Here is a 21,880-nt window from a genome sequence, read left to right as displayed (position 1 = left end):
GAGCGCACCGCACACACACTGCAGTCCTCGGTCCGCTTTATTGGGGTGCGGGACGGGGGCTCCTACCGCAGAAGGCGACATGCAGGGTGGTGTAAAAAGGCTGGGGGTGGGGGCACACAGAGACCTACGGGACGACGGCACGAACACGGCACGCGCGTTGGGGGGCTGCAGGGGGACCCTGCCCGCGCCCCCCAGCCCTCCCCACCACATTGTGCGTGCGGCGGCACAGCGGGACCTCCCCCAACCCCTGTGCCGTGGGGAGGGAGCGCAGGGAGGGGAGACGCCGGAGCCACGCGCTGCCCCACGGCGGCCCCACGGCAGACAGACAAGGACACGCGCCCACCCCACGCCCGGAGAAGGAGCGCATTTGCACCTTGCACACCAGGAGCACAGCGGGACACACACCGCAGCAGCAAGCACACGGACACGCGGCCCCACGTGTGCACAAAGCAGACGGGGCAGAGGGCCGCAGCACGCAGACGGACGCGGACGCACAGGGCGCACATAAAGACACGTGTGCAGCAGACACATCTGTGCACGAGGACAGGCGTGCGCACACGGAAATGCATACACGCACACTGCCCCGCTCCCCCGTCCCCCCGCTGCAGCACTATGGGGAGGAGAAGAAGGAGGAGGAGGAGGAGGAGGAGGAAGGGCGAGAGCAGCCCACACCCGCTGCCACCGGCCCGGCCCGGGGTTAGGCCAGCTAACGTGGGCGCAATGTCCGTGGGGACGGCAGCCGTGACCCCGGCGTCCTGGGGACGGGGTCCCGCGTCCGTGGATGGGGGTCCCGACCCCGTCCCGCGCTGCCCCCTAACTGCCGGGATCGGAGCAGTGTCTGTGCAGCGGCTGCGCGGGAGGCAGCGGGCCGGGCAGCGAGCGGCGGCGTGGGGACGGCTCCAGCAGCAGCACCACGTCGGGGGGCGGCGGGGGACCCCCAGCGCCGCGCAGCTCTGGGGGCACTGGGAAGCTGGGAACCTGAGGGAGAGAGCAGAGTGAGGGGATGCGGGGCACCGGGATGGGGTGTGCGGTGGGACCCCCGGGTACGGGTTCTGTGGGGCATGGGAGAGGGCAGTGGGGCTGGAAAATGGGGCACGAGAGAGGGGCTGCCCCAAACCTGGGGGGTTCAGCAATGGTCCCTGCTCACCATGAGGCTGCAGGATAGGGCATAGCAGAAGGGGCACCCCAAACCTGGGGGGCTCAGGAGTCACTCACGCTCACTGTGGGGAAGGTTAGGGTTAGGGAATAGGACATGGGACAGGGGCTGCCCCAAACCTGGGGAGCTTAGCAGTGGCCCCCCTGCTTTCCATACAGTTGGAAGATGGGGTTCAGTCCAATATGGACTAGTCAGCTGTGTCCCCAACTTGCTGTGGGGCTGGAAAATGGGACAGGAGAGAGAAACTGCCCCAAATTCGGGGGGCCAGGTGTCACCCCAGCTCACCACAGGGAAAGAAGAAAGGGAAATGGGGCCGAGGAGAAGGGCTGCCCCAAATCTGAGGGGTAGAGCATTGGCCCCAGCTCACCATGGGGCACAGGAGCAAGGCTGCCTTACACCTGGGGGGCACAGGAGTGACTCCAGCAGAGTGTGGGGCCAAAAGATGGGACACAAGAGAGGGGCTACTCCAAATCTTGGGGTCTCTGCAATGGTGCTGGCTCGCCACAGAGCCGGAAAATGGGGCACAGGGCTGCTCCCAAACCTGTGGGATTGCCCCACATTTTGGGGGTGCTCACCTGAGAGAGAGGCTGGATGGGGGTGATGGGAAGGATGGGCTGCAGCGGGCACGGGGGGGGACCAGGAGGCTGATGAGGGGATGACACCGTGCTGTAGGCAGGGGGCACGAGAGCAGCCTGGCGCTGCAGCAGCTGCATGATGGAGCTGATGTCCGCCGCCATCCGCGTCTCCAACCTGCAGGCAGACGGTGATGGGGCATGCAGGGGGCTCCCTGCTAAAGGGCACTGCTTATGGGGTGGTGAGACCCCCCGGCAGACCCCCCTGGGGGCGATCGGGGGGTCTGCTGGGGGTCTCACCACCCCCTGAGGTACCTATTGAGCTGCTTCTGGAGGAGGTCGAGGCGCATCTCCACCTCGGAGCGCTGCCGGCGAGTCATGGAGGGCATTGGGATCCCAAGGGCTGCGTGTGCAGGGATGGTGCAGCGGGGCAGTTCCTGGTATTGCCTCCCCCGGCTCTCCCCCCAGAAGCTGAAGATGTTGGAGACCCCCGAGAAGGCTCCTGGGGGAGAGGGGGGCGGGTGGGGAAGGATCGGTGTGGGTGGGGGGGTGTCGAGGGAGGGAGGGATGGGGTGGGGGAGGAATGGGGATGCAGGAGCACGGGATGTGGGGATGCAGAAAGGAGGAGCTGCGGGGATGCAGGAGCTGCTTGGGGAGGTGGAGATGCAGAAGGAATGGGGATGCAGGACTACGAGATGTGGGGAGGCAGAAAGGAGGAGGTAGGGGGATGCAGGAGCTGCATGGGGGATTGGGGATGTAGAAGGAATTGGGGGTGTAGGACCATGGCAGGGGGATGTGGGTGAGGAGAAGGAACGCAGGAACATGGGGTTGCAGAAGTACGGAGGGGAGATGCAGGAGCATGGGGATGCAGAACCAGCAGGGAAGTAGAATCACGATGAGGGATGCAGGAGCAGGAATGGGAGAGCATGGGGAACGGTGCTGCGGGAGAAGCAAGGATGCTGCAGGAGCGTGTGGGAGAAATGAGGGTGCAGGGCAGGAGATGGGGCTGTGGGAGATGGGGCTTTGCCCACGCGGAGCAGGAAGCAGAGAAGTGAGAAGCCCCCCACATCCCGTCCCCACCTGAGAGGGGGTTGCACGTATCACTGCCCTCGCGCTCCTCAGTGTCGGTGGCTGTGGGGGCTTCACCTCCGGGCCGGGGGCTGCGGAAGGGCGAGAGAGCGGCGGCCCCCGGGGTGGGTGCTGGGTGCTCATCCTCATCGCTGGATGGGGAGCTGGAGGGCGAGCTGCAGTGGCACGGCTCCCACTCCGCTGGCCCCCGCGGGGCTCCCGGTGCCTGGCAGCCCCTGCTCAGCCTCAGCGCCTTCTGCCCACCACGCGGCTCCCCGGCGGCCTCCGCATCTGAGGGGGGGACACACAGAGGGGTCACGCACCCCTCGGGGCCCCCACCCCCCTCCACCCCCCCGACCCCTCACCTTTCTCTGTGCGGCGACGGAAGGAGAGCTTGCGTTTGCGCAGGCGGTTGAAGCCGCTGTCCAGTTCATCGCTGCCCGGGGATCCGGGGATCATGTTGGTCTGCGGGAGGGAACGGTGAGGGGGTGGTGCCACGGACCCCCACGGCTGTGGGGAGTGGGCTATGGCACAGCGGCGAGAGCACACGGCACCACCTGGCAGTGCCACGTCCCCATCAGCGCCGCGGTGCCGCGTCCCAGCCACGTGGTGCCCCCTCCCACCTCCACCCCCCAGCTGCCCCCTCCCTCACGTCGCGCAGGTTGAAGGTGATCTCCAGGCTGGACCAGAAATGGTCGGAGAACTCGGGGTACATGTCCAGCACCTCCAGCAGGTCCTCACGGTGGATCTTGTGCAGGTCGCAGTAGGTGAGCGCACGCACGTCGGCGTTGGACTTCCCCGGCCGCGCGTACAGGTTCAGCGGCTCCCCAAAAATGTCGTTCTTCCCTTGGGGAAGGATCGGGGCGCGGGGTCAGCCCACGGCGGGGACGCGCGGCCACATCACCACCCCGGCCCAGGGCTCACCCAGGATGGCCACCACCACATCCCCACGCAGGATCTCGATGGAGCCACGCGAGATGAAGTAGAGCGCAGTCAGCACATCGCCGGCGTGCACCAGCGTGTCCCCGGGCGGAGCGTGCGTCGTCTTGAACTTCATGGCCAGGGCACGCAGGCAGCCCTTGGTGGCTCCCTTGAAGGGCTTGCAGTTCTGCAGCAGGCTGCGGTTCAGGTGCAGGCAGATGTCGGCCTGCAGGCACTCGGGGAAGCCCTTCAGCACCTGCGGGGACGGGGATGCGGCGTCACGGCGCGGCTCGGCTGGCAGCGGGCGCAGCGGGGGCCGGCGGCGCTCACCGCGTTCATGTCGATGCCGTTGGTGTAGGACCAGGCGTGCTGGAAATACTCCTCCAGGCGCTGGCGCAGCGGGTTGGGGATCTGGTGGAAGCGGATGAACTCGCGGACGCGCAGCATCTGCGTGTGGTAGCGCGCCGTGCCCGAGTACAGCCGCTGGATGATGGCCGACACGTTCCCAAAGATGCTGGCGTACATCAGGGCTGTGCGGGGTGAGGAGCAGTGAGGGCACGGCGTGGTGGACGGGGCTGCCCCACAGACCCCACACCGCAGGGTTCTCCACACGTTGAGCTGGGAATGGCATTGGGTGGGGGGCAGCACTCATGTGCATGCTCACAGCTATGCTCAGACAGACAGACAGACGCAGGATCCGCAGCACAGTCGCACACACACACATAGAATCATAGAATGGTTGGGTTGGAAGGAATCTTAAGGATCATGACAGCTCCAACCCCCTCATCGCAGGCAGGGCCACCAACCTCCCCATTGCACAGCAGCCCAGGCTGCCCAGGGCCCCATCCAACCTGGCCTCCAACACCTCCAGGGATGGACGGGGCATCACAGCCTCTCTGGGCAGCTGTTCCAGCCCCTCCCCGCTCCCATAGGAAAGAAACACGCGCGTGTTCCGCCCCCTGCGCATCCCCCCCTGCACTCACAGCCGATGAGCATGACACAGATGGAGAAGATCTTCTCCGAGTTGGTGTTGGGCGAGACGTTGCCGAAGCCGACGCTGGTCAGGCTGCTGAAGGTGAAGTAGAGCGCCGTGACGTACTTGTCCTTGATGGTGGGGCCGTACAGGGGGTTGCTGTCGTTCAGAGGCTTGCCGATTTGGTCGCCCAGCGAGTGCAGCCAGCCGATGCGCTGCCCCTCCACGTTGCCGATGGCGTACCAGATGCAGGCCAGCCAGTGCGCGATCAGCGCGAAGGTGCACATGAGCAGGAAGAGCACGGCCGCCCCGTACTCAGAGTACCGGTCCAATTTGCGGGCCACCCGCACCAGGCGGAGCAGCCGCGCCGTCTTCAGCAGCCCGATCAGTGTGGTGGTCTGTAGGGGGGCACCGAGTGCTGCGGGACCCCCACGGGAGGCCAGAGCCCTAGAGCCCAGCTGCTCTCCATGCACGGAGAATCTGGGCTGTCTGTGTGTCCCCAGTCCAAACCAAGTGAAACCTGACCTCCTCCCAAATCCAACCCAACCCCAATTAACCCAGCTCAACACCCTCCCCAACTCAACTCATCCCAACCCATCCCCAACTCAACTCTGTCCCCGATTCTACTCAACCCAACTCAAACCCATCCCCAACTCTGTCCCCAGCTCAAACCTTTCCCCAACTCAACCCCATCCCCAGCTCAACTCAACCCAACCCCATCCCAAACTCAGCCCCATCCAATCTTGCCTCCAACCCAACACAACCCCAACCCAAACCCACCCCAAACTCAGCCCCATCCAATCTTGCCTCCAACCCAACACAACCCCAACCCAACCCCATCCCGAACTCAGCCCAACCCAACCCCGTCTCCAAATCAGCAAAAGTCATCTCAACCCAGCCTTGTCCTCAACTCAACTCAGCCCAGTCCCATCCCCACCTCAACTCAATCCAGCCCTGTCCCCTATTCAACCCCATTCCAAACTCACTCCACCTAATCCAATTCCCAACTCAGCCCAATCCAACCCTGTCCCATCCCCAACCCAACTCCATCTGCAGCTCATCTCAATCCAACCCAACTCTATCCCAAATCAAACCCATCCCAGCTCAACTCAACTCAATCCCATCCCCAACTCAACCCAACCCAATCCCCAACAAAACCCAGCCCCATCCCCAGCTCGACTCAATCCAACACATCTCCATCCCCAACTCAACTCAACTCCATCACCAATCCAACCCATCCCAACCCTGCTCCTAACTCAACTCAATCCAACCCAACTCTATCCCCAACTCAAACCCATCCCCAGCTCAACTCAACTCAACCTTATCACTGATTCAACCAACCCAACCCAGTCCAACACCATCCCCAGACCAGTCCAACCCAACCCTGTCCCCAACTCAACCCAACGCCATCCCCAGCCCAACCCCATTCCCTACTCAGCTCAATCTCATCACCAACTCAACCCAACCCAACCCCACAGCAGTCCAACCCAACCCTGCCCCCAACTCAACCCTACGCCATCCCCCACCCAGCTCTGCCCCCACCCCATCCCCACCCCCACCAAACGCATCCCCCTCCCCACACCTCCTCAGAGCCGGAGCCAAAGATGAGCAGATCGAAGGGGATGGCAGCCACCATGTCGATAAGGAACCAGCCCTTGAAGTAGTGGATGGCGATCTTGGCGGGGTGGCTCACCACCTCCTCGTTGGAGTTGACGTAGGTGGTGCGGAAGTTGATGAGGATGTCGATGATGAACATGATGTCCACGATGAGGTCCACCACGTTGAGGGGGCTGCAGGAGTAGCCACAGTTGTGCCGCTGGGCCTCCTCCTGGTCGTTGAGCAGGAAGGCGGCCGAGTAGGGCGTGAAGATGGCGGTGTAGATGACCAGCAGCAGGATGAGCCAGTCCCACACCGCCTTGAAGGGGCTGTAGTGCAGGATGGTCCATTTGTGGATGCGCGGCGCCTGCAGCTTGTACTCGGGGAGGACGTCGGCACCCAGGGACAGCACCTGGCCGGGTGGCAGCGGCTCAGCGCCCGTCCCGTGAGGCAGAACCCCAACCCGCAGGTTGTCCTGGTTGGGGCCCCCTCCCCAGCGCGGTGGGATGCGGTGGGATGTAATGGGATGCAGTGGGATGCAACGGGATGCAGCTGGATGCAATGGGATGCAGTGGGATGCAGTGGGATGCAGTGCGATGCAATGGGATGCAGTGGGATGCAGTGGGATGCAGTGGGATGCAGCTGGTTGTAATGGGATGCAATGGGATGCATGCTGAGAGCAACAGCCAGCAGTGGGGCGCAGAGAGGTGCAGTGGGGTGCGATTGCATGGCTGGTGTGCAGGGAGGCCCAGTGGAGAGCAGTGAGGCGCAGCTGGGTGCGGAAAGATGCAGTGGGTGCAATGGAGTGCATTGGGGTACAGGGGGATGGAGGGGAGCCCTCACCTCGGTACGTCCCTGCCTGCTGAAAGTCCCCCCTACCCCCCCTTCCCCAGCACCACCCCCGGTGCTGCCGGTCGGGCTCCACGGAAATGAGGGGGGGGATGCTTACAATCGCATCCCGAGGGGCATCTGCGTGCGGTGGGGGGCGGGGCAAACCCTGAGCTGTGCCAACACTTCCCTGACCTCCGACCTCCTGCACCCCCCTTCTCCCCCCGGCCCGCACAGCCCTGCGGTGGGGTTCCAGGCCAGGGGGTCAGAGGGGGTGAGTATGGCGCGGGGAGCCCCCCCTCCGCACCCCCTCTGCAGTGCGCGTCCCTGCGTCCCGGCACAGTGCCCGGCAGCTGCGCCCGTCCGTCCCCGTACGGGACCGGCGGCGCCGGGGGGGGAGGCAGGCTGGAAACGAGGGGGAGGGCGGCTTTACGTAACCCCGAACCCCGGAGCGCGGTGCGCAGCCCCCTCCTCCATCCCTTCGCTGGTACCCAACGTCCCCCCCCCAACCCCCCGCCGGACCCAACGTCGTCCCCCCCCCCTTTTACCCCCCCTGTACCTGCCGCTCTCGGCGCTGCCCTCCCGCAGCGTTCAGGCGGGCGCCGGGCATGGGGGGGCCCGCGCGGGGCAGGGGGGGCCCCGCGAGGTCCCGCAGCAGCTGCAGCAGCGCCGCCAGCATCCTCAGCCCGGGGCGCTGCGGGGGCCCCGCGCCCCCCCCCGCACTTCCAAGCCCGCACCCATCGCCCCCCGAAGCCCCCGACCCGGTGTCTCCCCCCCCCCACGCCGAGCGGGAATTATTGGGGCGGAAATGTTTCCCAGCCTGCCCCGCTGCGCGGCCCCCGCCGCCCCCAGCGCCCGCCCCCCCCCGTTAACCCCTGCGCGGCGGGGGGTTGGGGAAAGGCTCCCTCCGCTTCCCTCCCGCCGCCACCCCCCGCGGTCTCGGAGCGCTCCCGGCTCTGTGCAAAGCGGGGGGCACCGCCGGGACCCCCCCCGCCCCGTACGCGGTCACGGTGTGACCCCCCCCCCCCTTCCCCAATCCGCTGCCACCGCCCCGCGCTGTGTTGTCTCCGGGGCTGCGGGGAGACCTCGGGGAGAGGGGACGCTGCGGTGACAGCGTAGGGATATCGCGATGGCGACGCCGGGGACAGCGGCGGGGGCACGGTGGTGACATCACCGGGGACATCCCGGCGGCAGCATCGGGGATGTCACGGCGGTGGCATCACTGGGGACACGGGGACGGCTCTCTCTGCCCCGCGGCCCCGTGTCACCGCCGCCTCCCACGCGGGGATTTCCCCACCGCCACCCCCGCGTCCCCGGGAGCCGCGTGACGGAGCGCACATGGCGCCTGCCGGGGGATGACGAGGCGGGGACGGGAGCTGCGCGTCCCCGCGGTGTCCCCAGGGCGCGGGGTGACGGCGCTGCCCTGGAGCGTCGGGGTCAGGGGCGGAGGGGGAGGGGGGGGGGGCGGACATCCGGACCCTCCGCCCCACAGAGCACAGCCGCACGCCGCTGACATCAGCGCACAGCCGGAGCGCGCACCCTCGGGACCGCCGTGCCACCGACACCCATCAGTCACGGTGACACAGTTACGGCGGTGCCGACACGCGGTGACACCAACACCGCCCGGCACGCGGCACCTCGCGCTCGCGGTGACGCGCACCCGACACCTGCGGTGCCACCGGCAGCTGTCACCCCGCGCACCACCGCGCCGCCTCCGCACCGCCACAAATACCGCAGCGTCGCCACCCGGGGGGGACAAACGCGCCGGTGCCGGTGGCCGTCGGGACGCTGCACGCCCTGAGCGCGGCCGCGCTGACACGGTCGCCTGCGGGGACGCGACGCGCAGCGCCCGACAGTGGGAGAGGGCGGACGCGCGGCGACCCCGAGCTCTGGGGCCGGATGTGTGGAGGCCGCACTGAGCCCACGGACACGCCGTGTCGGTAGAGGCAGCCCCGGACGACCACCGGCACCGGCACCCAACACAGCAAGGCCGGCACGCACCCCCCGCCCGGCCGTGCGGCTCCTGCACTGCACCTCCAGCACGGCTCAGTGCTGCCACACGGACCCCCGCGGGGCCCGGTGCACACACAGATCCCAAGAGCAGCGGCACCCCAACGCCCTCATGGACCAGCAGTGGCCGTGGTCCCCAGATGCCCTCTCACAGCCGAGGCACCCACACACCAGCTCCCAAATGTCCCCTCACGGCCACGGCGCGCAGACACCGGGCACTGCGGGATGCTCCGCATTGTCAGCAACACCTGACGGCGGGACGGCCGGCACCCAGCACCCAACAGTACAGCACCCAACAGTACAGCACCCAACAACAGCACAGCACCCAACAGTACAGCACCCAACAACAGTACAGCACCCAACAGTACAGCACCCAACAGTACAGCACCCAACGGCAGAACAACCCCCAGCAATGGCACAGACACTGCTTGTCAGTGCTGGACCCAGCGCCAGCATGGACATCCAACACCAGCACAGCACCCAACAGCAGCACAGCACCCAGCATCAGCACAGCACCCCATATCAGCATTACACCAATGGTGGCACAGACACCCAACGCCAGCACAGCACCCAACACCAGCACTGCACCCAACATCAGCACAGCACCCAACACCAGCACAGCACCCAGCATCAGCACAGCACCCAACGCCAGCACAGCACCCAACGCCAGCACAGCACCCAACACCAGCACAGCACCCAACGCCAGCACAGCACCCAACACCAGCACAGCACCCAACGCCAGCACAGCACCCAACACCAGCACTGCACCCAACACCAGCACAGCACCCAACAGCAGCACAGCACCCAACACCAGCACAGCACCCAACGCCAGCACAGCACCCAACACCAGCACAGCACCCAACGCCAGCACAGCACCCAACAGCAGTACAGCACCCAACAGCAGCACAGCACCCAACATCAGCACAGCACCCAACACCAGCACAGCACCCAACACCAGCACAGCACCCAACACCAGCACAGCACCCAACGCCAGCACAGCACCCAACACCAGCACAGCACCCAACGCCAGCACAGCACCCAACACCAGCACAGCACCCAACACCAGCACAGCACCCAACGCCAGCACAGCACCCAACAGCAGCACAGCACCCAACAGCAGCACAGCACTCAGCATCAGCACAGCACCCAACAGCAGCACAGCACCCAACAGCAGCACAGCACCCAACACCAGCACAGCACCCAACGCCAGCACAGCACCCAACGCCAGCACAGCACCCAACAGCAGCACAGCACCCAACGCCAGCACAGCACCCAACACCAGCACAGCACCCAGCATCAGCACAGCACCCAACGCCAGCACAGCACCCAACGCCAGCACAGCACCCAACACCAGCACAGCACCCAACGCCAGCACAGCACCCAACACCAGCACAGCACCCAACGCCAGCACAGCACCCAACGCCAGCACAGCACCCAACAGCAGCACAGCACCCAACACCAGCACAGCACCCAACAGCAGCACAGCACCCAACATCAGCACAGCACCCAACGCCAGCACAGCACCCAACAGCAGCACAGCACTCAACGCCAGCACAGCACCCAACATCAGCACAGCACCCAACATCAGCACAGCACCCAACGCCAGCACAGCACCCAACAGCAGCACAGCACCCAACGCCAGCACAGCACCCAAAGCCAGCACAGCACCCAACAGCAGCACAGCACCCAACATCAGCACAGCACCCAACGCCAGCACAGCACCCAACACCAGCACAGCACCCAACGCCAGCACAGCACCCAAAGCCAGCACAGCACCCAACGCCAGCACAGCACCCAACGCCAGCACAGCACCCCACACCAGCATTACACCAGTGGTGGCACAGATACCCAACGCCGGCACGACGCCCAACGCCGGCACCAACACCAACAGCCAACACAACACCCAACATCAACACAACGCCCAACATTGGCACCAACACCCAACCCTCTCCCTGTTGCTCGCCGTCGGCACCACCCTGCACCCCCGTCTCCCATCCAGGGCCGTGGTGACGGCAGCTCTCCGTGCCGGACTCACCGCGTTGAGCTGCGGCGCAGCGCCCGGCACGGCCGTGCCCGCCATGGGCGATCGGGACGGGGGCACGGCGGGGTGCTGCCCTCAGCACTGCGGCAGCGGGGCGGGATGGCAGCAGCCCCGTGACGGGGTGACGTCCCCGAGGGGCGGTGCGTCCCCCCCTCCTGCGGCCGAACCCCCACCCGGTGACGCAGCCGCGGAGCGGCCCCCAGCACGTGCGGCGCCGGTGGGAGCGGGCGCTGAGCACCGACGGCGCCGACGCTGCTTCGTCGCCGGGGGCTCAGCGGTGCCACTGGGGGGTGCGGGGTCACCGCGGGGCGCTGATTTCCCCTCTGTCCCCTCACCAGCCCGGCACGACGTGGGGTTCCGCCTCCCGTCGCTCACGGTTCTTTGGGGCCGGCTTGGGAGGCGGGAGGTCCCGAGCGTCTGAGCGTCTCAAACCCGGGATGTTCGGGCACCGCGATGCTCCGCTACCGGGATGCATTGGGACGCGCAGACGCGGGGATGCTCGGGAGTCCCCCGCAGCCCCCCGCCTCCCTCCCTCTCCTCCCCCCCAGGACCCGGCTGCTATCTCGGGGCGCACCCCGGACCCCCCCACGTTGGGACTCGGGCACCCCGGGGTTATCGGCGGATATCGGAAAGGGACGGCGCGGGGACCCCCCGCCCCCCGCCCCGCGCCCGCCGCCCCGCACCCACCTCCTGTGCCACCAGGCTGGAGATGCGCACCGCGCGCCGAACGCGGCCGCTCTTTCGGTCCCCGTCGGGGCGGTCGCCGGCGTCGCGCCCTCCGGGGGCCATGGCCGCTTTCAAGGGGGGGGGATCGCCGGCAGCCCCCCCGGGGCCCCGCACCCCGCGCTGTCCGTCCGGCGCTGCCCCGCGCTGTGCGGAGCTGTGCGGAGCGCGGCAGATGGAGCGGGGCGGCACGGCCCCCCCCGGCCCCCGCCCTCCGCCGGGGCTCCATCCCATCCCACCCCCTCCCCCGCGCCGCCCCGCCCCGCGGCGGCCGCAGCTCAGGAGGGAGAGAACGGCAGCGGGAAACTGAGGCACTGGGAGGGGGCGTGGGGGGGTCCCGAGGTACGAATCGGCGTAAGGAAACGCGAGGTAGGGGGGGTGCGCGAGTGAGGCGGAGGGGGGTCGAGGAAAGGGATGGACACGGGGAAAGAGGGGGGGATAGGATGGGGGCGGGGTGGGCACAAGGAAAGGGAAAGGGGTGAGGATGGGGACGGGGTTATGTGGGGAAAGGGACGGGAGTGGGGATGGGAATGGGAAAAAGGAAGGGGATGGGGATGGGAACAGGGAATTTGAAAGGAATGAGAACAGGGATGGGCAGAGGGAAGGAGGCAAGAAAGGGGACGGGGTTAGAAATAGGGAAGGGTAAAGGGATGAGGATGGGCTGGACACGGATGGGAGCGGGGACGGGATGGGGTAGATGGGACCGAAGAAGGGGACGGGAAGGGGACGGGAACGGCTGGCCGCAGCTCCCCACCGCCGCAGGCGCTTCCCGGCACCGCTGCCCCTGGCTGCTGCCCAGCCCCGACGGCGACACTCAGCTCCGCATTGCCAGCGTTGCTGCCCAGAGCTGTCCTCGCATCACCGCCAGCCCCACGGCGCCGCCAGCCCCACACAGACGCACCGCAGGCTCCGGGCACGACGGCGTATCCCCTCACGACGCACCGCGCCCCACACCGACCCCGTCCCGCAGGAGAGCACGCGGTGCCGGCAGCGCCCGTCCCGCAGCCCACGGGCGGGGAGGGTCCGGCCCGGGGGTCCCCGGGCTGCCACGCAGCGCCGCCACGCAGCGCCGCAGCCCCCGCGCCCCAACCCCGCGCTGTGGGGCGGCCAGGAGCGCGGTGACCTTGACGGGTTTCAGCGGATGCCGTCACTGCGGCTGATTCACCGTGCCACCGCCCGGGAGTCCCGGCCCCCCCCCCCCGGTGCCACATCGGACCGAGGACGCGCTCGGCTCGGCCGGATGGCGGCGATGCCCGAACATCTCCATCTCCACCGCTCCATCACGCGGAATCTGACGGCCGCACGCAGGCACCCCCGGCTCCCCCAGGACCCCCAGTGCACCCCTCCTCCATCCCGGCCCACCCACGGCTCCCAGCAGCAGCGCTCGCCGTGCCCCATCCTCGCCCCCGGAGCGCAGCCCGGCTGACCGCCCCCAGCCCCCCCGCCCCACGGCCTCGGGGTGATGCCGGGCAGCGAGGGGGCTGCGGCCGTTCGGCCGTCCATCTGTCCATCCGGCGCCGCAGCTGTCGGCAGGACGGGATTAACGAGGGGAAGGGGGGAGCAACAACCGCGGCCTCGTCGTTAATTACACGGGAGGTAATCAGGAGGCGCCGCTCGTTAACGCACAGCGGGCCCCCCCCCCCCCCCGCCCCCAGAGAGACCTCTGCCCCCTCACAGCGCAACGGGCGCTCAACCGGCGGCGGGGGGGGCAGAGCCGACAGCAGGGCCGGGGGCTCCCGGGGGGGTCGGTCCCCATCGCCCCGCACGTGGACCGGCAGGAGCGAAGCCGGGGGGGTCGGGGGGGGACGCGCCGCTCGGGGACCCCAAGCGCACAGCTGCGCCCACCCCGCGTCCCTCCCCCCTCACCCCGCAGCGGGGCGGGCACAGCGGTCCCTCGGGCCCGCGGCCCCGGAGGCTCTAACTTCATTAACGGGAGCGGGATCAGGGCGTAATTAAGCAGCAGCAGCAGCCGCCTTCGCCCCGCAGCCAGATGGCGGTTACACAACGTGCGAAGGATCAGCGGCGCTGCGGGCCAGGGGTGCGGCACAAACCGGCGCCGCGGCACGGGATGGCACAGCATGGCACAGCACTGCATGGCACAGCATGGCACAGCATGGCACAGCATGGCACAGCACTGCATGGCACAGCACTGCATGGCACAGCATGGCACAGCACTGCATGGCACAGCATGGCACTGCATGGCACAGCATGGCACAGCACTGCATGGCACTGCATGGCACAGCACGGCACGGGATGGTACAGGATGGCACGGCACAGCATTGCATGGCATGGCACAGCATGGCATGGCACTGCATGGCATGGCACAGGATGGCACGGCACTGCATGGCACAGGACAGCATGGCACAGTGCACTGCAGCACGGCACTGCATGGCACAGCACTGTGAATGGCCCACTGTGGTGAGGCACGGTGTGACAGGGCACAGCACCACGCATGGAGGCGCAGGACAGCGTCACATGGCATGAGGGGACACCTCAGAGCTGTGGGCTGGGGACACGGGGCACACGGGGTGGCAGTGGGTCACCCCATCAGCCCCGATGTCACCAGCAGCTCCAGCATCTCCCCACCACCTCCACTGCCACCCCACGGCCTCCAGTGTCAGCACAGCAGGTCCACCATCACCATGTGAGCTCCAGCATCACCCACGGCCTCCACTACAACCACGTGAGCTCCAGCATTCCCCACCAGCTCCAGCACCACCATCAGCTTCACCGTCAGCCCATGACCTCCAGCGCGGCCCCACCACAGCCATCCCGTGGCCTCCAGTGTCAGCACAGAAGGTCCATCGTCACCACAAGCTCCAGAATCACCCACAGCTTCCACCGCCATCCCATGGCCTCCACCACTACCCCGTCAGCTCCGCCGTTACCCCACGAGCTCCAGCATCACCTCACGACCTCCAACGTCACCCCATGACCTGCAGTATCACCCCACGGCCTCCGCCATCGCCCCATGAGCTCCAACATCTCCAACCAACTCCATCATCGCCACCAGTTCCACTGTCAGCCCGTGGCCTCCGCTGCTGCCCCATCAGCTCCACCGCCACCCCACAGCCTCCGATGTCAGCACATAAGATCCACCATCACCCTGTGAGCTCCACCATCATCCCCACCCACTCCACTGCCACCCCACGGCCTCGCCATCGCCACATGAGCTTCAGCATCCCTCGCCAGCTCCAGCATCGCCATCAGCTTCACCATCAGCCCGTGAACTCCACTGCCATCCCATCAGCTCCAGCAACACCCCGTGAGCTCCAGCATCCCCCACCAGCTCCAGCATCACAGTCGGCTCCACAGTCAGCCCACGACCTCCACTGCAACCCCATCAGCTCCAGCATCACCCCACGATATCCAGCATCACCCCACCACCTCCATCACCACCCCTCACCCCCCGGCATCAGCACATGAGACCCACCATCACCGCAAGCTCCAGCATCACCATCAGCTCCACCACCACCCCATGTCCTCCCCCTCGCCGGCCCCACGGTGCCCCCACTCACCTGGGTGACCTTTTCGGTGACGTTGTGCGTGCGGTCCTTCAGTTTGGTGGGGGCGATGATCTCCTTCTCTCCGGATGGAGCCCCCAGGAAGGCATCAGCTTTGAAGTCCACGAAGTTGAGGGTGATCTGCGGGATCCTGCTGATGGCTCGGTACCTCACCAGGTCGGAGTCAGACGTGGAGTTGAGCAGAGTGCTGCGGATGTTGTTCATGGCCCCTGGGGTGGGAGGGGAGAAGAGGGGGACGCTGTCAGCCCTCGCCCGCCGCGGCACCGTATCGCTTACAGCTAATGTAATTATTTCCCTCTCCTAATGAGCTCAGCAGCTTAACGAGGCGGCCGTCCCCTCCCTTTGTCACTGGGAGGATGATGGGGCCGGGGGTCACACCGGGGCACCATGTGAGCACCATCCATCCTCGATGCTGGGAGGCACAGCGGGGCCCAAACCGGAGCTGTGGCAGCGCGGTGCATTACAGCAATGTGCAACGCAGCGGTGATGGGCAACGCTGCTCTGCTAACGAAGCACCGACAGCTGCGGAGCTGCCTGCAGCCTAACGAGCTGCCGGGCCTAACGAGCTCAGCAAGATGTCCTCCTGGAGGTGCGGGGCAGCCAGGAGATGTGGGATATGTGGATGCGTACGGTCGGATGTGGGGCGTCAAGATGTGGGGTAGGGTGACGAGGGGCAACCGGGTGTGGGGCAGGGAGGCGTAGGGCGGGCAGCTGTGTACAGCCAGATGTAGGGCTGTGCAAGGTTGGAGGCAGGGAGATGTGGGACATGCAGGCACGGGCAGCCAGCTGTGGGGCACCGTGGTGTGGGGTCGGGCGACACGGGAGATCCAGGTGTGGGGCAGACAGGTGTGGGGCACGCAGCTGTGTGAGGCCGGATGTGGGGTGTCAAGGTGAGGCCGGGGTGAGGTGAGGCATCCAGATGTGGGCATCGAGGCGGGGGGTGACAGGGGACATCCAGACGTGGGCCGGGGTGCCGTGGGACACCCAGCTGCGAGGCGCTCGGAGCCGCCTGCGGGACCCATCACCACGGGGCCCCGGCCCGGCGCTGCCCCCGTCCCCCGCCGCCCCTCCCCGTACCGGTGCTGGCTCCGCGGTGCATTCCGGTCCCGGCGCTGGCGTGCCGGCTGTGGCAGCGCTTCTCCCCGTCTCCCCTCATGGCCTCGATGTCATCCACCGAGGAGGCGCGGCGCACGCTGTGACAGCTCTCCCTCGAGCGGCTGCGCGCCAGGCTGCCGTCGGAGAAGGGCGCGGGGCGGAGGCGCTCGGCGAGGGGCGAGGAGTGGGTGACGGGGGGCTCGGGGGGAGCGTCGCCGTCCTCGGGCTCCATCAGAGCCCGTTGGTCCTCGGGCCGCGTGCAGCCCAGGCAGCCGTTGTCCAGAGAGGAGCTGCTCGGCTCGGCGCCGCGCTCGGAGACGTCCACGATGACGGCGTCGGGCGGCTCCGGAGGCAGCGACTGCTTGCTGCCCGATAGAGCCAGCAGGGCCGGCAGCTTCAGGCGGAAGGAGCGGCTGCGGCCTGCGAGGGGAGAGGGGGGGTCACTGTGCCGAGGGGGAGCGGACCTCCCTGTATGGCAGAGCAATGGGGGGAGCACGGCCCCCCAGCCTCCCCGGTTCGCTGTGCCGTGGGGAACGGTGATCCCTGAAGGTCACTGGGCGGGGGGAGCAGAGAAACCCCCCCCGGGTCACGGTGCCGTGAGGGGCAGTGAGCCCTAAAGATCAGAGCTCCATGGGGGCTGTGACCCCTCATGGGGAATGGAGACCCCCAAAGGTCGCGGCACAGATAGGGGCAGGGACCCCCTGCATCTCATTGCACCATGGGGGCTGTGACCCCCCCCTCCCCCCCCAGTCCATGTGCCATAGGGAATGGTGACCCCTAAAGGTCACAGCACCATGTGGGGTGCTGACCCCCCCCCCCCCCAGGTCACTGTGCCATAGGGAGCAGGGACACCTCCAGCACAGCACCATGGGGGGGCAGTGAGCCCTAAATATCAGAGCACCGTGGGGCTGCGACCCCGCAGGACCCAGTTCCATGGGGAGCAGTGGCCCCTAAAGGTCACGGTGCCAGGAGGGACAGCGGCCCCTAAATGGCACAGCTTGAACGGGGGGCAGGGACCCCCCCCCAGGTCACAGCACCACGAGGGGCAGCGGCCCCTAAACGGCACAGCAGGGATCCCTTCCCCAGGTCGCTGTGCCATCGGGTACGGCGACCCCTAAAGATCACAGCGCCGTGTGGGGCGGCGACCCCCCCCCCCCATCTGGCAGCTCCACGGGGGCGCAGCGACCCCCTCGGGCAGCGCGGTGGGGCCGCACCTGCCGGGATCCAGGCGCCGGGGGTGACCCAGTGGTTGGTGTCTGCGGGGGGGGAGCGCGGCCGTTCGCTCTCCATCACCGCCTCGAAGTTGAGGATGAACATAATGACGGCTCCATCCTCGTTCTTCACCGGCACCACGTCCACGAGGCACAGGAAGCAGCTGCCTGCGGGGGGCGGGGGGGTGGGGAGGGGAAACTGAGGCACGGGGGAGGGTTTGGGGGGGGGGTTGGACCCCCGCAGCCCTTCCCGACACCGCGCCGCCCCCCGACCCCGGGCCGTTCCGTCGCCTGCTTTGTTTTCCGGGAGGGGTCCCCGCAGCCCCACTGCGCTCCGAGTGGGCGGCGTCTGTGTGTGTGTAGGGGGGGTGGGATTATCGCCCCCCCCCCCCACTGACGCCCTAATCCCGGTTGATCCCCCACCCCCACCCAGCCACCCCCACCCCATCTCTCACCGTGAGGCGGGCGGGGCCCCCCCGGCCTGCAGGGGCTGCGCCTTTTGGCACCGCACGGAGCAGCGGCGATGCCTAAATATGGCCGCGGGCAGCATCGGGCCGGGGACACCGCGGCCCCCCCGTGTCCACCCCGCGTGTCCAGCCCGCCCCGCGCCCGCCCCGCCGCATCCATCCCCGCTGCGCCCGTCCCCCCCGTGTCCCACGCACGTACGGCCCCCCCCCCCCCCGCGCCTGACCCACTGCGCTCCCCCCACCCGCGCCCATCCCGTTCCCGTCCATCCCACTCGTTTCCCCCCCCCCGTGTCCATCTCCACCCACCGCTCGGGATGGAGGGGGGCGCCGCGAGGGGTTGGGGGATGTGAGACCCCCACGAGGGGCGGCTTTGGGCTGCAAGGTGGGGGTGCCCCCAGCCCAGCCCCCACGGCGCCGCCACCCCACATCACCCCGAGCCACGCAGCCCCCACACTGCGGGAGTGGGACTTTGGGGGTCCGCACCTCTCCTTGCAGCATGGGGGTCCCGCAGGCTGTGGGGCTGCACCCCGGGTCCCTGTGTCCCCCACCCCATGGACCCCCATTCTGCGGCTGTGCTGCTCCATCAGCAACTGCACAGCTGCAGTGGGGGCACCGGGGGGCTCCAGGGGGCACAGGGCGCCCCCACCATGAGCCGGGCCCCCCCACGTGGCCCTGTGCACCCCACACTCTGCACACCCCATGCTGTGCACAGCACTCCGAGCGCTGCCCACCCTTGGCCCCCCCAGCACCGTGGGCACCTGTGGGATGGGGACAACCCAGAAACGCAGCACCCACGGCACCGAAGCGCTCTGGGACCCAGCAGCTGAAGCACTGTGGGGAACCACAGCAGCACGAAGGGGGCACGACTCTGCACTGGGCCCCCCCAGCACCTGGAGCACACTGACCCCATGTTCACCCTGTGCCAGGGCGGCTGCAGCGCGAGGTCACGGCGCAATGCAAGGACGGCTGCAGTGTCAGGATCCCGTGCAATACAAATGTGGCTGCAGCACAAGGCCACGGTGCAACGTGGGGTGTCTGCAGCACGAGGCCGTGGTGCAACACAAGGACGGCTGCAGCACGAGGCCATGCAAAGCAAGGCCGGCTGCAGTGTTAGGTTACCGTGCAATCTGAGGATGGCTGCAGCTTGAGGAGCTGCAGGGGGCTGCAAGCTGCAGGCTGCAAGCATGGCTGCATCTGCATCGTGCTGGGCACCGTGAGGCCACAGCACAGCAGAGATGCGGGGCCGGAATCCCACCCCAGTGGAGCACCAGGGCTGCGTGCAGAGCCAGGACCCCCCGAGCAGCCCCACATCAGGGGTGGGCGCACGGCTGGTGGGGGTCCTGCAGGCTGGGGGCAGAGTTAAAGGCAGCCATTCCCTCTCTCCCTCCGTGCTCTCCAGGCTATAAATACCCCAGGAAGCACCGCGCTCCCCGGGGACACACAGGCAGCTCCATGCCAGCCGCTCCGGCACCTGCTGTGCACCCAGGGCACCCGCTGGCCCTGCTTGGTGCCAACGGGCTGACGAGGCACAGCAGGCACAGTGTGGCACAGCATGGCAAAGCGCAACGCGGCACGGCGCGGCACAGCGGGCGCAGCATCAAAAGGACAGCACCAGCATCCTCCCATCTGCCGAGCACACAGATGACAGCCAGCACCGGGCAGAGCCAATTAGCCGGGCACTAATGAGCGCTGCTCATCAAGCAGCCGCTTGCCGCCTGCATCCCAGCACCGTGTGGGTCCAAAGTGCACCCGCGGCCAACCCTGAGCCGCAGCGCTGCGCTCTGTGCCTGGCACTGCCGGGATCAGGGCTGCCCCATAGCAGGGTCGTGGGGTGGCAAGCTGGCAGCTGCCCCACTGCCCTCGTGCCCCAGTGTCCCACATGGCGGCTGGGAGTCAGAATGCGAGCTGCGTGGTGGTAACAGCTGTGCCGAGAGCCGGGACGCCCGGTGTGGGAGCGCAGGGCCTGGTGTGGGGCAGCCCCACAGCCCCGGCCTGACTGACCCCGGAGGCGGCTGCGCCCGTGGAGGCAGCAGGCAAACCCCATTCTGTGGGGGGGATCCCAATGTGGGGGGGCTTGGAGTTCACAGGCCGGGAGTTCGAGCGAACCGGGTCCCCGTGGGGAGCTGCGGCGCGGGCCGTGCAGCCCCGCATGGACCCATATGGGCAGCAGGGCGCCGGGGGGCACGGCGTCACCCAGCAGCGGGGCAGCCGTGGGGCTCACATCCCCGGCATCGTGAGCCCGGCCCGACCCACACGCGCCGCACCCCAATGCCTGCCTCCAGGGGTGGAACCGCGCCGCCCCCCATCTCCCCCCGCGGCGCGGCGCTCACCGTCCTTGCGGTAGAAGCAGATCTCGACCTTGCGCTCCTCGGAGCCCAGCAGCGCCTGGGCGATCTGTGCTGCCGCGCTGCGCTGCGTGCGGGGACCGTGCAGGAAGTCGCAGGTGCAGGGCTTCTGCATGACCTCGGCCCTCGTGTAGCCGCACAGCTCGCAGAAGCCATCGTTGCAGTAAATCACGGCGCAGTTCTCCACCCGCGCGTTGGCGATGATGAATTTGCGGCCTGGAGGGGGCAGAGGGTGGGGTCTGATCCCGGCCGTGTGTCCGTCCAGCCGTCCATCCATCAGGCCACACAGATGTCCTTCCATCCACCATGCATTTGCGCCCATCCATCCATCCACCCATCCATGTGTCCACGCGTCCGTCCATCTGTGCGTCCCTCTGCCCATCCACCCATCCACCTGTCCGTCTGTCCGTCCGCCCATCCATCCTCCAGCCATCCATCCACCCACCTCACCTCTGGGGGCCACGCCGTGGCGCTGCCCCTCCTCCTCCCCCACGCTGTCCCCGCAGGACCCCATCCCTGTCCCCACACTGCAGCTGCCTCTGTCCCCCCGCCAGCGCCCCCCACCCAGCCCAGGGCTGCAGCGATGGGGACAGCAGCGTCCCCCACCCACACCTGCAATGTGACACCCGTCCATCCCAGCCCCCCTCCGACCCCACACCTCCAACAGTTCTCAGACCCCCAGCTGCCCCCCAGCTCCCCCCACGTGCCCCCCAACCAGGCAGCCCACAGACAGACAGACGCAGAGATGGGCAGACGTGAGACCACCGCTGCATCACCCCATGGGACCCCCCTGCCCTCCGCCAGAATTGCCCCCTGCACCCCACAGCCACACCAGACCCCCGTGGCCCCCAACCCCTGGCAGCACCCAACACCCTCCAGCATCACCAACCCCCAAAGCCCCCCAGTATCATCCCCAAACCCCCCCAATGTTGCCGACCCCCCCTCCCCGCTGCAGCCCCCGCCCTTCCAATCCGTTCCTCCCAAGCCCCCCAGCCCCACCAACTCCTCTCCCACCTCCCACCCCCCCCCCCGGGTCCCCCGAAACTCCAATTTCCCCAACCCCCCCCACCCCATCGAGATTCCCCGACCCCCCACCAAGGCCCCCAGTCCCGATCCCCAGCCCCCCCCCCCCGCACTCACTCTGCCCCTCGAACTTGCGGATGATGGTGTCCAGGAAGGTGTTCTGGGGGGCGACGTGCCCCCTCCGCACCGGCATGGCGCCGGGCCCATGGGCAGCGGCCGCGGCTGCGGGGGGGGGTGAAGGGGGAGGGGGGGGGGCGGGGAGAGGTGGGGAGGTGGGGAGGTGGCCCCGCTCTGCGCCGCTGGGGGTCCGGTGCCCTTGAGCCAAGG

At 67.9% G+C, this 21,880-nt stretch overlaps 1 protein-coding gene across 1 annotated transcript; it reads right to left on the bottom strand.

Annotated features, from left to right (window-relative positions):
* Positions 1–19: 19 nt before the first annotated feature.
* On the bottom strand, positions 20–21,799 carry KCNH2 (potassium voltage-gated channel subfamily H member 2). The gene is made up of 15 exons (XM_052694530.1): positions 21,671–21,799; positions 20,516–20,746; positions 17,722–17,886; positions 16,490–16,927; positions 15,407–15,621; positions 6,273–6,698; positions 4,701–5,088; positions 4,048–4,247; positions 3,721–3,973; positions 3,449–3,642; positions 3,162–3,261; positions 2,809–3,087; positions 2,044–2,230; positions 1,732–1,906; positions 20–978 (listed from the first exon to the last, which is right to left on the bottom strand). Exons 1-15 carry the CDS (start codon positions 21,744–21,746, stop codon positions 814–816), a joined length of 3,492 nt encoding a protein of 1,163 aa, XP_052550490.1. The 5' UTR covers positions 21,747–21,799; the 3' UTR covers positions 20–813.
* Between the last annotated feature and the right edge of the window lie 81 nt (positions 21,800–21,880).

The sequence above is a fragment of the Tympanuchus pallidicinctus genome, unplaced genomic scaffold (assembly GCF_026119805.1).
Source record: "Tympanuchus pallidicinctus isolate F22 unplaced genomic scaffold, pur_lepc_1.0 scaffold3, whole genome shotgun sequence".
Taxonomy (NCBI): Eukaryota; Metazoa; Chordata; class Aves; order Galliformes; family Phasianidae; genus Tympanuchus; species Tympanuchus pallidicinctus.
This window is presented reverse-complemented; position numbering and strand designations above follow the sequence as displayed.

What these genes read in the sequence shown, in the direction of transcription:
- KCNH2 (XM_052694530.1), bottom strand. Translation starts at nt 21,746, where the DNA reads ATGCCGGTGCGGAGGGGGCACGTCGCCCCCCAGAACACCTTCCTGGAC. An exon ending in TGTGGTGGTGGCCATCCTGG is followed by an intron (nt 3,643 to 3,720) that starts GTGAGCCCTGGG and finishes TCCTTCCCCAAG; the next exon opens with GGAAGAACGACATTTTTGGG. An exon ending in CTCCAGAAGCAGCTCAATAG is followed by an intron (nt 1,907 to 2,043) that starts GTACCTCAGGGG and finishes GTCTGCCTGCAG; the next exon opens with GTTGGAGACGCGGATGGCGG.